This window comes from Podarcis vaucheri (genome assembly GCF_965113315.1).
Source record: "Podarcis vaucheri genome assembly, chromosome: 15".
NCBI classification, from domain to species: Eukaryota; Metazoa; Chordata; class Lepidosauria; order Squamata; family Lacertidae; genus Podarcis; species Podarcis vaucheri.
Genome location: NC_138753.1, coordinates 1,628,958 through 1,644,163, shown reverse-complemented (window position 1 = coordinate 1,644,163; position 15,206 = coordinate 1,628,958). Strand labels below are relative to the sequence as shown.

Genomic DNA, 15,206 nt, shown 5'->3' with positions numbered 1-15,206 from the left:
CTAACAGCAATTGATAGCAGATTCAGGTAGGTAGTCATGTTGGTCTGACACATGCACACAAAAGCTTATACCCAGAACAAACTTAGTTGGTATCTAAGGTGCTAAGGGATGTGGGTGGTGGTGTGGTCTAAACCTTGCAGGGTGAGCTCCCGTTGCTCGGTCCCCGCTCCTGCCAACCTAGCAGTTCGAAAGCACGTCAAAGTGCAAGTAGATAAATAGGTACTGCTCCGGCGGGATCTCCCTGCAAGCAACTCACAGCTTATATATAAGGAGTTGGAAAGCCTTATCAAGTCTAGACCTATTTACCAAGTCAGGGCAAACAGCAGATTTGTAAAGAAGGCTGGAAGTGCTTAGGAGGGGCATTTCCTACAAAGCAGTCAACATTTGCAAGAAGGGGGAAAACAAAACTCTGAATGCAACTCACTAATCTTTGGCCTTGATTCAAGCTGCCATCTGCCCTGGTTGGAGAGGCAAATGTTTTGTTTCCAGGCACACCTCTGGAAAGGAGATGCATGGATTTCCTTTTCCAGCAAAGCCCACAGAGGCTTTCAAGGTCTTGAGACAGATCCTCTGAGATAAGGTGGATGTGGTGGCTGATTCTCCCTGCAAGGTCATTCGCAGCCAGCCAGGTGTCCTGCAAGGCTGGTGCTGTCTCTGAGAAAGAGCCTGGCTTCCCCTCTCCTCACCTTGATAAAGGGTTTATTTTTTTAAAGCAAAACATAGGAGGGAGGAAAGCACGCTGAGTAGTGCATGTGTTCAAAGGAAAGCTGGGGAAGATTCTGCATATATACACAAAAATAAATATCAGAATTCATCAGAAAAGGAAACCAAGGGGTTAGCTAATAATAATAATAATAATAATAATAATAATAATAATAATAATACTTATACCCCTCCCATATAGCCGGGCCTCCCCAGCCACTCTGGGCGGCTTCCAACAGAAGATTAAAAATACATTAAAACATCAGTCATTAAAAACTTCCCTAAACCGGGCTGCCTTCAGATGTCTTCTAAACATCAGATACAGTGGTGCCCCGCAAGACGAAATTAATTTGTTCCGCAATTTTTGCTGTCTAGCGAATTTTTCTTCTTGCGAAGCACGGTTTAAACGGTTTAACAAAGTCGCAAGACGTTTTCGTCTTGCGAAGCAAGCCCATAGGAGAATTCGTCTTGCGAGGCAAATCGCGAATGAAAAAACCTTTCGTCTAGCGAGTTTTTTGTCTTGCGAGGCATTCGTCTTGCGGGGCACCACTGTAGTTATTTCCTTGACATCTGATGGGAGGGCGTTCCACAGGGTGGGCACCACTACCGAGAAGGCCCTCGGAGCTGGACCTCAGTGGGCTGAACGATGGGGGTGGAGATGCTCCTTCAGGTTTCACATTTAAACATGAACTGCTAGGGTTTTGATAGCACAAAAATGGAAATCATCAGAGATCCCTACTGTTATGGATTGGCAAGTAAATTTTTTCGAATATGCAGAATTAGCGAAGATGACACATAAAATTAGACACCAAAAAGGTACAAAGTTTATTGAAGAATGGAGTAAATTTGTAACATATATTGAATATAATTGTAGAAGTTTAAGAACTACAGTAGGATTAACATAAGCCTTGTGATGCGTACATAATTGGGAAAGAAACTGTAAGAGAAGAGGTATACCAAGAAACCTGCAACTGGCAGGGAAGGAAGTCGAGGCGTGATATAACAGAAATAAGATGATGATACCAAAGAATGAATGTAAAGATGATTTTACTATAATTTGTTTGTTTTTGCTTGGTTTTGTTTGTTTTTTGTTTAACTGAAAAAGCCAATAAAAAGTATTTAAAATAAATAAATGAATGAATAAATAAATAAACAAACAAACATGCACACACACCATTGCTCCAAGGAACCCAAAGCAGCAGACACAATGTCTTCCCCTTCTTTGATTCTCACAAGAAGCCTTCAAGGTGGGCAAAGAGGTGGTGTCAGCCCAAAGTGAACCAGGGGGAGCGCAGATCGGAACTGGTCTCTGCCACCAAAGAGGACAATACGTTGGATCAGGAATGAAAAACCTCCATGCTGTGTGCTCAGACCCTATGAGAAGATGCTGGACCCAGAGGGGCGCTTGGCCTGATGCTCTCCTGATGCTCTTATGTAGCCTTATCCCCCATGAATTTCATCTAATCCTCTTTTAAACTGCTCAGGCTGGTGGTCGCTGCCAATATCTCTTTGCAGCAGATTCCCGAGTTGAAGGCTGCACCGTGTGAAGAGAGTGAGGGGCATTCGGCCAGGGCAAATCGAGTGAAATAACTATTCCAGGTGCCTCACAGAAGCCTTATCCTTCTTCCCCAGCAAGGAAAGGCTCTGAATAAAAAAAAAAAAAAAAAAAAGGCCCATCAAATATTGTGGTGTGTTGCTGCCACCCAGTGTCAAAGGGCCCACTCTTCACATCAGTGGCTCAGTGACAACTCAGGCTAACGCTCTGCGCATCTGGTGACGTGGACTGTCGCTCTGGCCGTAATAAAAGAAGCCATTTTCAACCTCTAATATATATTTTTATCCTGCTTTCCCCCCTGACAAGGGACTCAAGGTGGCTTACAGCCAAAATAGAGACAGCTAAACAAATGGGATGGGGAAGCAATTCTTAAAAAAATTTAAATAGTTACAGAGTGTGTGTATGCATTGTAATATGTTTACAACATACAGATCATTACAACAAAACAGCTCTCTCCTTAAAAGCAGTCAGTTGCCAAAAGCCTGGTGGAACAAGAAAGTCTTCAGCTGGTAGGAGAACAAGGGCCTGTGCGCAGTATACAATTTAATTAATAGTCACCATAATACTGTTAGCATTCATAAGTACCACAAGGCTGGTTTCTATTTTTAAAAAAGAGGTGTTATTGCAGGCTCGCGCAAAAAATCAGGGGCAATTCCATATGGCGAGGCCACTAGAAATAAAGCCACAAAATGATAATAAAGTCCTTATTATGTGGCACCTTGAGGATGAAGATGATACTCTCCTTATCGCTGGGGTGATTATCAGTGCTAGATTTATGTATAAGCTAAACAAACTATAGCTTTGGGGCCCCCAAAAAAACTTAAAGAAAAAATTCTGGATGTACATTTCCAAAATATAAGACAAAAACAAATAAAATAAACCCACATACAGCAACAGTGGCAAATGGCTTTAGATTCCTATTAGGTCCATAAATTACCTTATAGCATATATTCAACACAAAAAACAGCGACAATTTGTTGTTGACAAAGGAGAGCTGGGCATATAAAGGGCCCCATTACCTTCAGTAGCTTAGGGCCTCATCAAACCTAAATCCGACCCTGGTTATGATGGGAAAAAAGACAAGTAATAATAATAATAATAATGTTATTACTCCTTGGCAGCTTGAGGACAAAGCTGCTAATATTACTGGGTGATTAATAATAATAATAATAATAATAATAATAATAATGTTATTACTCCTTGGCAGCCTGATGATGAAGCTGCTAATATTACTGGCTGACTAATAATAATAATAATAATAATAATAATAATTTTATTACTCCTTGGCAGCTTGAGAACGAAGCTGCTAATATTACAGAATGATTCATAGTAATAATAATAATAATAATAATAATAATAATAATAATAATAATAATAATAATAATAATGTTATTACTCCTTGGCAGCTTGAGAACGAAGCTGCTAATATTACTGGGTGATTGATAAGGATGATAATAATAGTAATAATAATAGCGTCTCGGTCGCGATAGCGCTGCAGCGCCGCCCACCAACAATGGGGCGACGGTGACAATCGCGCAGCGGGCGGGGGGCGTGGCCTGGCGTCGGCGGCGGACGGACCCCTACCGGCCCCTCCCCGGGGCGTGGCCTGGGCGGGCTCCTCCCCTGGGCGGGGCTCCTCCCGGCGGGCGGGCGCGCACGTGGGCCGGGGCGGCGCGCCGGGAGCGGGGAGGCAGGCAGGCAGGCAGGCGGGCGGCCGGGCGAGGAGGCGGCCGGGCAGGCGGGCGGGCGATGGGCCCGTGGCTGCGCTCGGCGGGGCTGGTGGCGGGCTCCACGCTGGCCTTCGCCGCCCTCCGCCAGGGGCTCCGGCTCAGCCCGCTGCCGGCGCACGTCCGCCTGGACGCCACGCGCACCTGGCGCTGGAGGAACCTGCTCGTCTCCTTCGTCCACTCCGTCGTGGCCGGGATCTGGGCCGTGGTCGGGTGAGTGCGGAGCAGGGCCGCTCTCCGCTCCGGGGGCCCGGCTGCCTCTGAGCATGCACAGAGAGACACCCCCCCCCACCAGTCCACTGCCGGGGAAAAGGCGTCATGGAAAGCCGGGGTGGGGGTGGTCTCTGAGCATGCACAAAGTGCCTTCCCCGCCGCCGCCGCTGCTGCCTTTGACCTTCCCGGAGCCTGCTTGCCAGTGGACATGCCCAGAGAAAGCTCCTTACATAAACATCATCTCTCAGGAATGATGTATTTTGCAAGGCTGGCGTTGTGGTGGCTGGGAGTGAGGGTGGTGGCTGTTGTTTCTGGGCATGTACAGAGTGCCCTCCCCTCTTGGATCGGCACCCGGGGCGAGGCTGCCTCTGAGCATGCACAGAGAGACCCCCCTTCCCATCCCTCCCCCCCCCGCCAGTCCACTCGGAAAAGGCGTCTTGGAAAGCCGGGGTGGGTTTGTAGCTGATGGTGGGGGTGGTCTCTGAGCATGCACAAAGTGCCTCCCCCGCCGTTGTCTTTGCACTTCCCGGATCCTGGTTGCCTTTGGACATGCACAGAGAACGCTCCTTACATAAACATCATCTCTCAGGAATGATGTATTTTGCATGGCTGGCGTTGTGGTGGCTGGGAGTGAGGGTGGTGGTCGTTTCTGAGCATGTACAGAGTGCCCTCCCTCCTGCAGCCTAGACAGCGCATTGCAAAACAGAGGACATTCCCCCCCCCCCTTGTCTCTTTTTGAAAGAAGAAGTTGCTCCCCAGGGTGGGGCTCCCAGATGCGGCTTCCCTCCTCTCTCCCAGAGCAGCAGCCTGGCGCCAGCACCGCTCAGGTTAAGACCCGGCTCCTGTTCTCAGCCTCTTGCCAAGGGCTGCCTGCCGGGGCCTTCAAACAAGGCTGCTTTTGTCCTTGGAGATGATGGATCTTCCCTATCCTGGTTCTACCTGTTCCCTAGAAGGTGCTTCCTGGCGAATTTCCTCGAGGTCAGCCCTGTTCCAGGAAAACTGGAGAGACCAGAAATACCTCTAACAATTCTGTGGAAGGAGAGGGTGCCCCTGAGTGCACACAGAGTGTGGGCCGCCCTTCTCTCAAGGAAGCCCACACAGATTTTGGGAGGGAACCTGGCGAACCTCAGCGGGGTTTTGCAACATCCAAGGAAGCCTGCGGCTGGCCAAGCCGTTGCCTGATGCCCTCCTCTCCCACACTGCCAAGGTGTGGCAACCTTCACCTGTTCTTTCCCATGTTTCCTAACTCACCTCCGAAGGAGAAAACCAGTCCGTCACCCCAAGAGGAGGCCGCAGGCGGTGCCCTGGATGTGTCAGTCCCTGCCTTGGCACAGCCTCTCTTAGCAGGCTGGGGTTGCCCAAGGGAGCTGGCGCAGGTGGTCGCCCCCTGCCACTAAGCACCTGTTGTGGGTCTCCAGCCCCTCCTCATTCCAGCAGGTGCTGGCAAGATGCCAGCCAGAATCTCTCGGTTGCAAAAAAGGACATCTGTGCGCTTGTGTGTGTGAACTCCCAAGAACCTGGTTTCGGATCTTCGTGCATTAGGAAATCCCTAATAATGGTCTTCCAGAGAGAGGCCATGAAGTTCCCCACGCCACCCCATGTTGCAATAAGTGGTTATTCTTCGTAATGCTGTGTTGTTTTATTTTGCAATATTTATATACTGCTAAAAAAAATAATCTTAAGCATTTTACATAAAACGGGGCAAAACATCCATTTAAAAACAGCAAATGAAAACAGACTTTAAAGAGTGGCAGACATTGTGCTAAAAGCAGACTTGGTTTATTTAGAAGCAGCTAATAACAACAAACCAATTTATTTGTTTTTTTGAGTTTTCTCTGTTTCTGTCTGTCTCTCTTTTTAAACACTTGGGATTTTGGAGAAGGAAAGAACGCCCCATTTTGAATTTAGGGAAATTCTAAATGGTATCTGTGCTGGATTTGAGACATCTAATCTTGATTATTTTAGTTTGCATTTGTGTCTGTGTGCAAGAGATCCCTTTTTGGCTCTGGGAAAGAGCCTAGGTTTCCCTGGCCAGTAATTCTGGTGGTCTGTGCCTGTCATATATCCCCTTAGTTCCATGATCCACCAGTTTTGCTCAGGGATCTCTTCCTTGTAATATGACATGGATTTTGTGGGTTGATCAATGAACGGGACTGGCCCTTAAGAGCGTGTGACCCTGGTAAGGCTTAGGTCAGGAGGAACTTGTTTCTCCTGAATTTACCCTTTTAAAAAGTCCTTATTGTAGATGGCCTGTCCTAACTTGTGAATCTCTTGTTTTCCATCCCAGGGTGTGGAAAATGCCTGGGGCTTTTGCCGACCTCATCAACTCAACCTCTCGATCCGGGCATCTGCTGCTGTGTGTTTCCGCAGGTGAGAAGCAGGTGACGCTAGTGGTGCCGGGCTCAGGCGGGCAGCAACCCAGTGCCTTGTCTCTGATGGAGTAAGGCAGCCTAATGGGCAAAAGACGGCGCAGAGTAGATTTGCCAAAAAAAGAAATAATAATAATAATACAGTGGTACCTCGGGTTAAGAACTTAATTCTTTCTGGAGGTCTGTTATTAACCTGAAACTGTTCTTAACCTGAAGCATCACTTTAGCTAATGGGGCCTCCTGCTGCTGCTGCGCCGCCGGAGCACAATTTCTGTTCTCATCCTGAAGCAAAGTTCTTAACTCGAGGTACTATTTCTGGGTTAGCAGAGTCTGTAACCTGAAGCGTATGTAACCCGAGGTACCACTGTAATTATTATTATTATTATTATTATTATTATTATTATTATTATTAATACCCCGCCCATCTGCCTGAGTTTCCCCAGCCACTCTGGGCAGCTCCCAATTGAGTGTTAAAAACAATAAAGCATTAAATATTAAAAACTTCCCTAAACAGGGCTGCCTTCAGTTGTCTTTTAAAAGTAAAATAGTTGTTTATTTCCTTGACATCTGCTGGGAGGGCGTTCCACAGGGCGGGCGCCACCACCAAGAAGGTCCTCTGCCTGATTCTGTGTAACCTCACTTCTCGCAGGGAGGGAACTGCCAGAAGGCCCTCGGCGCTGGACCTCAGCGTCCAGGCAGAACGATGGGGGTGGAGACACTCCTTCAGGTCTACTGGCCCTTTGAGGCCATTTAGGGCTTTAAAAGTCAGCACCAACACTTTGAATTGTGCTTGGAAACATACTGGATTTCAGTAGCGACAAATGTAATAATTGGGAATAATCACATGCACAGATATAGGATGGAGGACACCTGGCTTGACAGCAGTCCATGTGAAAAGGACTTAGGGGTGGTAATAATAATAATAATATAGATGCTATTCCTGCATTGCAAGGAAATGGACTGGATAACCCTTGAAGGCCCTTTTCAACTCTCTGATTCTCCGAGATGCAGCTCAGAGAGATGGAAGGTTTAGCATGCTTTTCCCACAGAAGATGAGCAACTGCTGGATGTGTGGTTTTTGGATCGGGTGGATAGGATAATGGCTCACATTTCCCGTATTTTGATGCATCTACACTTAATGCCTTTGCTCCTAAGTTAAGAGCAGTTGTAAGCTGAAATAATGAGCAGGGCTTTCAGAAGCTTTTAAACTGCAATGTACCTAAACATTAGTCAGATTGATTGCCGGTGGGGGGGCAAGAATTGAGGGTGGCTTTTGCCAACCGCCTGACCTCCAGATGTTTCTGAAACGACTCCCAGCTAGCGGTCAGGGACGATGGGAGACTGTAGAGGAGAGGGCTATCGAGGGCTGTTGTTCTTGTTGTTGTTTAGTCGTTTAGTTGTGTCCGACTCTTCATGGCCCCCTGGACCAGATCACGCCAGGCACTTCTGTCTTCCACTGCCTCCCGCAGTTTAGTCAAACTCATGCTGGTAGCTTTGAGAACACTGTCCCACCATCTCGTCCTCTGTCGTCCCCTTCTCCTTGTGCCCTCCATCTTTCCCAACATCAGGGTCTTTTCCAGGGAGTCTTCTCTTCTCACGAGGTGGCCAAAGGATTGGAGCCTCAGCTTCAGGATCTGTCCTTCCAGTGAGCACTTAGGGCTGATTTCCTTCAGAATGGAGAGGCTTGATCTTCTTGCAGTCCATGGGACTCTCAAGAGTCTCCTCCAGCACCATAATTCAAAAGCATCCATTCTTGGGCGCTTTTGAATTATGGTACTTGAGGAGACTCTTGAGAGTCCCATGGACTGGGCTACTAGCTGCAATGGCTCTGCTCTGTCACCACGGTCAGAGGAAGTGATGCTTCTGAAATCCAATTGCTGGAAATGTCAGGAGGGCAGGGCTGCTGTTGCACTCAAGATTGTGAGTTTCCCATTAGGGCACCTGGTTGGCCACTGTGAAAATAAGAGGCTGATCTAGGTGGACCTCTGGCCTGATCCAGCAACCAGGATCTTCCTATGGTCTTATGGAACCTCCTGGTCCCAAGGCAATCTATCTGGATTCCTAGGGTCTTTGGGGCATTTGGCTACGGTGGGAACAGCCTGCTGGACTAAATGGGCCTCCTTGGGCCCGATCTAGCAGGCTCTTCTTAGGTCATGGAGGAGAAAGCTCCCAGGACGTTTGCGAGCACAATTCAAAGTGTTGGTGCTGACCTTTAAAGCTCTAAAGGGCCTCGGCCCAGTATACCTGAAGGAGTGTCTCCACCCCAGAAACTGAGGTCCTGCTCCAATGGCCTTCTGGAGGGAACCAGGCAGAATTTCTGACGCTGCTTTGGGTTGACCTCATGTGCCCCCGTGATTTCTCCGTGCAGATATTTTTCTGCTGTCCCTTGGCATGCAAACCCTCCCGATATTGCGTGTTGCAGCAAGGTAGTTCTGCAGGTCAGCTGTATGGAAATGAAATCCACCAGACACTCAGCGCTGCTGCCAACTTCCTTTTTTGCTCAACAGCGTAACGGAAACACGGCTGGTGTTGCTAATTTTTCCCCAGCTGAGAGTTGGGAGCTGCGCTCTGTATTGTGGAGTTTGAGGCTGCCCTGGTTCTGCTGGGTGCCCATCAATATTTGGAGCCTTCTGCGTGAACGGGAGGTTTTCCTGGGCCCAGAAAGAGGGGATTGTGAGCAGGCCAGACCGCTCCCTCATGTGACTTCCTTGAATACAGGGTAGCTCAGTGGCAGAGCCTCTGCCTTGCCTTCAGGCGATCCCAGGTTCAATCCCTGGTGTCTCTAAGTAGGCAAAAGACTCCTATCTGAAACCCTGGGGAGCTGCTGCCAGTCAGTGTGGACTGTACTGAGCTAGGTGGATGATGAACGGTCTTGAGTTAGAAAAAAGTGACTTCTTTTGTTCTGATTTAAAACCCTGAGGACTGGAGTCTTGGGTGTATTTTTAAGGCTGTAGCTCAACGGCAGAGGCTCTGCTTGGCATGCAAAAGGTTCAGTGGCATCCCCAGGTCAGGCTGGGAGAGACCCTGGAGAGTCGCTGCCAATCAGTGCAGGCAGTACTGAGTTAGATGGGTCAGTGGTCTGCGACGCAAGGTACCTCCCCGTCTTCCTCTGTTTAATACCCAAAGGTCACAGTGTTGTCATTTTCGTCCTTTTATTCACAACATTTTCACAAAATAATAATCTCAAAGCGGGTTAGATCATTTTTGGTGCAGGAGTTTTAAAAGAGCTGAAATTCAAGGGGGTTGGGGTGCTATCCTTTCAGGATAAAAGTATAAAAGTTTGGGGGCCTTTTAATAGTTGTAGGTGATGGTAAGATGGGAATTGGAGCCCTAGCACCCGATTTAGAGCAGTTCCTCTGCACAGGGTACCAGGCCAAGGGGCCAAAATGGAGAAGATTCATTTGGGGCACCAAATTTTGGCCTCGCTCAGGGCGCCATATTATCAAAAATGACCCGAGTCTGCTCCTGCGCACCCGGAAAGCCACACCGCAGGTTCCCCCATCCTTGGGGGTGCAGAGGGTGGCGAGAGCAAACCTCTTCCTGCTGGGGGTTGGGCTGGATGACCCAGGGGTCCCTTCCAACACTATAACTCTTCTTATTCCTCCCCAGGTTATTTCATCCATGACTCTCTGGACATCATCGTCTGCCGCCAGTCTCGGGCCTCGTGGGAGTACCTGGTCCACCATGCCATGGCAAGTACCGGCCCTCATGGGCCAAGCGAGGCAACTCAGAGGCCGGTGACCGCCCTCGGCTGGCTCTGAGTCACAGAGATGCGAAGCAGGAAATTTCCCTGGTTTTTCTTTTTTTCTTTTCCCCTGCTGGGAAAAAAGTCCCGTTTCACGAGTTTGTTAGTAAACATGAATGGGTGCCGTTTGCAAATTGTGATATAAATGAGCTTGGTATTGTCAGCGTTTTTAAGCTTGCTTTACTAAATATGAGAAAAATAACTTTTAAAAAGGTAGAATGAGGTCACGCAAGGACAGAGTTTCTGCACATGCTCACCCTCCTCCACCCTCTATCAAAGCAAGCAAGAGGTTTTGGCAGACTCCAGAGTTTGCGGGGCCTTATCTGCTGTGGCTGCATCCTGTGTTCCAGATCTTCCCTTGACCAAGGGGGTGAGCTGGATGCCCTTTGGGTTCCCCTCCAACACTACAGTTCTGGGAATCCCTTGATTTGCTAATCTCTGCTACTCTGATAGACCAAAATGATCTTCAGAGGGAAAGTCACTGCATTTGGGACTTTTTAGTTTAGAGAAAAGGTGAGGAAGAGACAACGCAATAGACATTTATAAAATCATGTCTGGAATGAAGAAAGTGGATAGTGAAAAGCTTTTTTCTGTTAACACTGGAACTCTTAGACATCTGTGAGAACAGGAGGCTGGGCTGGGCCCGGGGACCCCTTCAGTCTGATTCAGCAGCCTCTTCTGATGTTCTTTGACACTGCAGAATTCAGCTTTCAGAGAAACTCGCTTTTGTTTTTAAGTGGCGAGTTCCTAGTCCTCATGATTCCGGGACAGCAAGAGCGCTGGGCAAATGAGCCCACTTTGGCCTGATCCAGCAGGGCTGCCTATTATTTTGTTTTGTTTTGATACAATTTATTAATTTTATGATAACAAAAGAACAGATTAAATAAATCACACTTCTTAATTGACTTCCCGCAGACTCCCCCTCCTGGTTCCATTTTTTCTACTCATTTATACACGTCCACTGAGTCTTATACAGTGGTGCCTCGCAAGACGAAATTAATCCGTTCCGCGAGTCTCTTCGTCTTGCGGTTTTTTCGTCTTGCGAAGCACGGCTATTAGCGGCTTAGCGGCTCTTAGCAGCTTAGCGGCTATTAACGGCTTAGCGGCTTTAAGAAAAAGGAAACAAACTCGCAAGAACTCGCAAGACATTTCGTCTTGCGAAGCAAGCCCATAGGGAAATTCGTCTTGCAGAACGACTCAAAAAACGGAAAACTCTTTCATCTTGCGCGTTTTTCGTCTTGCGAGGCATTCGTCTTGCGAGGTACCACTGTACTCTTAACTATCCAATTTTAAAACCTTACGCATATTATTACAAGTGACCTTTAAGAGGTCAACTAATGTAGAAGCCAATACGCAAAGCTTACTAATTATGCCTGAACATTTCTCCCTTTTTTTTAAAGAGAGAAAAAGGAAATAAAAGAAGAACAATGTCCTTATTCTTTCTAGAGTTTCAGATTGACTGGTGTGTCCTGCATAGTTCATTACAGTGGTACCTTGGGTTCGAAGGGACGTGGGTGGCGCTGTGGGTTAAACCACAGAGCCTAGGACTTGCCGATCAGAAGGTTGGTGGTTCGAATCCCCGTGACGGGGTGAGCTCCCATTGCTCGGTCCCTGCTCCTGCCAACCTAGCAGTTCAAAAGCACATCAAGTGCAAGTAGATAAATAGGTACCGCTCCGGCAGGAAGGTAAACGGCGTTTCCGTGCGCTGCTCTGGTTCGCCAGAAGCGGCTTAGTCATTCTGGTCACATGACCCGGAAGCTGTACGCCGGCTCCTTCGGCCAGTAAAGCGAGATGAGCGCCGCAACCCCAGAATCGGCCACGACTGGACCTAATGGTCAGGGGCCCATTTACCATTTTATTTTACCTCGGGTTACAGACACTTCAGGTTACAGACTCCGCTAAACCAGAAATAGTACCTTGGGTTAAGAACTTTGCTTCAGGATGAGAACAGAAATCGTGTGGCAGCGGGAGGCCCCATTAGCTAAAGTGGTACCTCGGGTTAAGAACAGTTTCAGGTTAAGTATGGACCTCCGGAACGAATTAAGTACTTAACCCGAGGTACCACTGTAGTTTGTTTTGCCAGTCTCCTTCATCTTCGCCTATTATTATATTTAAAGACACGATTCCTCCCTCTCGTCTTTACTTCTCAGGCCATTATGGGATTGTTTTCTGGGATCCTCCTGAACCGCTTTGTGGCCGCCGGCCTGGTGACCCTCTTTGTGGAGGTGAGCAACATCTTCCTGACGCTCCGCATGATGATGCGCCTGGGCCACCTGCCCTTCCCCACCCTCTACCTGGTCAACAAGTACGTCAACGTGGTGGTCTACTTCCTCTTCCGCCTGGCCCCCCAGGCCTACTTGACCTGGTACTTCGTCCGCTTCGTGGAGATGCGCGGCCAGGGCGCTTTCCTCATGGTCAACCTGGTCCTCCTCGACGGCATGATCCTCATCTACTTCTCGCGCCTCATGCGCTCCGACTTCTGCCCAGGCGCCCGGGACCCCGACAGCGAGAAGAAGTTCCTGACGGACTGAGCCGCCTCTCGTGGTCTCTCCCGGACTCCTCGGCGGGTGGAGAGGACGGTTTGGGCGGTGCCAAAGGGAGAGCTCCTTCGCTGCCCGTGTGCCTTATCCGCTGAGGACCGCGCCGTTCTCACTGTGATGTTCTTTCCAAGCCTTTTCCTTTCCTTGTTCTGGGCCCGGTGGGGTTAGGGGGCTCCCCACCCCACCCCACCGGGCCTTGCCTTACTAGATGAGGGTGACGCCTTCCGAATTCAGATCCCGAGCCGATCTGAGCTCAGCAGGAAGCAAGAGAAGATGGGAAGATTTGGCGGTTGGGGTTGTGTTTTTGCCTTGTTCGCTGTTGGTGGTTTGGAAAACGGAAGGGGAAAGGGTAGTTTCATGCATTAAAAGCTGTTCTCGATAAAAGCCACCCCCCGCTGAGGTGTTCTTTCAAGGGGGCGGCGATTCCACACAAATGGTCTCACACGTGTCTCGCCATCCTCTGTCCAGACAAGAAAGGGGTTGGACTGGATGAGACATGGGGTCCCTTCCCGTTCTTTAAGTAGTAATAATAATAATAATAATAATAATAATAATTTTTATTTATACCCCGCCCTCCCCAGCCAAGGCTGGGCTCAGAGCGGCTTCCAAGCAATAATAAAAACAAGTTGAATGAATACAACTTAAAAACAAAATTAAAATACAGAATTAAAATATTGAAATATTAAAATGTAGCCTCATCGCAGGAGAAGGAAAAGAAAAAAGAAAGAGAGGGAGGGAGGGAATCAAATTGGCTCCAAGCCAAAGGCCAGGCGGAACAACTCTGTCTTACAGGCCATGCGGAAAGAAATCAGATCCTGCAGGGCCCTGGTCTCATGAGGCAGAGCGTTCCACCAGACCGGAGCCAGAGTTGAAAAGGCCCTGGCTCTGGTTGAAGCCAAGTTAGCTTGGTCAGCTTCAAGGACACTTCCCAGCCTGGCACTTGGGGGGAGTGTTTGTGGCTTGGGGAATGTCTCAAGGGCCTGATGGAGGGGAGGGGAGGGCCACATTGAGCCCCAGGCTTGAGGTTCCCCACCTCAAGCCTACAATGTTTGGAAATTCTTTTAGTTTAGTAGAAGAGTAAGAAGAGGAGGTTTATAAAACTCCCCAATGAAAAATATAAACTTCCCTCACCCAAAGCATAACAAACTTTTAGAATTGCTGCCACCAGGTAGTTTCAGAGGTCTAGACAACTCCACTGAGCAGGAGAAGGCTCTTGAATGCTTCCGGTCAGGCTGGCTAGATGGAGCCTCCACCTTCAGGAGCAGTGTACCCCTGAATTTCAAGCTGCTCTGAAAGTGCTACCGCAGTCAGGTGACCTGCTTGAAGGGTTCCCATTGGGCCATCTGGTTGGCCGTTTGAGGAAAACAGGATGCTCATCAAGCGAGGTCTAATGTGGTCTTCCTGTTCATTAAAAAAAGTTTAGGAATTTTCACATTTTTCTGCAGTCCTGACAGTGGGACCTGGGAAGACACCTGGAGTCCTGTGTCCACTTCTGGGCACCCCAGTTTAAGAAGGATATTGACAAAGCTGGGAGGTGGGCAGTGCAGGGCAACCAGGATGTTGAAGGGTGTGGAAACGAAGCCTGATGAGGAACAGGTGAGGGAGTTGGGGATGTTTAGCCTGGACGATAGGAGTTTGAGAGGAGACAGGAGAGCCATCTTCAAATATCTCACATGGAAGAGGCAGCAAGCTTGTTTTCTCCTGCTATGGTGGGTAGGACTCGAACACAAGGCTTCAGTTTAAAAGGAGATTCCAATTCACCATCAGGAAGAACTTTCTGAGAAAAGTTGTTTGACAGTGCAACAGACGACGTGGAAAGTGGTGGGCGCTCCTTTCAGTGTTTGGATGGCCACCTGCCAAGGATTCTTCAGCTCCGACTCCTGCTTTGCAGGGGGTTGGACTGGATGACCTTTGGGAGTCCCTTGCCAGCTCTACAGTTCTAGGATTCTATCAATGGCTCCTAGCCCTGGTGGCTATTTTATCTGGAGGCAGGGAGGCTTCTGAATGCCAGCTGCTGAAAACCCCACTGTGAGAAGGGATACTGGAACAAATGGGCCCCCTTTTCCCCCAAAAAATTTTTTTATTCATTTTATAACACAACTAAACAACACAAACAGAAAACCAGACAATACAAGCAAATTCTTGTCTTACCCTTATTTTTTCTAAACATTGTTAGGTGAGCTTCCCCAAGTCCCCCCATCTGACTTCCATTTTACCTCCTCTTTAGCAGTTTACATATATCATACTTTTTAACCATATTTTTTTTAATCGCACTTACTTTTACCATAAAAACCTTGACATTTTACCCCTTACAAGTAATACTATTTTAAAATACACTATATTCTCCTCCTAACC

The 15,206-nt window shown here is 48.2% G+C and overlaps 1 protein-coding gene across 1 annotated transcript; it reads left to right on the top strand.

Annotated features, from left to right (window-relative positions):
- The first annotated feature begins 3,994 nt into the window (after positions 1–3,994).
- On the top strand, positions 3,995–13,235 carry TLCD1 (TLC domain containing 1). The gene is made up of 4 exons (XM_082202013.1): positions 3,995–4,197; positions 6,485–6,567; positions 10,176–10,258; positions 12,462–13,235. The coding sequence occupies exons 1-4, from the start codon at positions 4,007–4,009 to the stop codon at positions 12,840–12,842; spliced, it is 738 nt and encodes a 245-aa protein (XP_082058139.1). The 5' UTR covers positions 3,995–4,006; the 3' UTR covers positions 12,843–13,235.
- Positions 13,236–15,206: the final 1,971 nt, after the last annotated feature.

What these genes read in the sequence shown, in the direction of transcription:
- TLCD1 (XM_082202013.1), top strand. Translation starts at nt 4,007, where the DNA reads ATGGGCCCGTGGCTGCGCTCGGCGGGGCTGGTGGCGGGCTCCACGCTG. An exon ending in GGGATCTGGGCCGTGGTCGG is followed by an intron (nt 4,198 to 6,484) that starts GTGAGTGCGGAG and finishes TTTCCATCCCAG; the next exon opens with GGTGTGGAAAATGCCTGGGG. An exon ending in ACCTGGTCCACCATGCCATG is followed by an intron (nt 10,259 to 12,461) that starts GCAAGTACCGGC and finishes TTTACTTCTCAG; the next exon opens with GCCATTATGGGATTGTTTTC.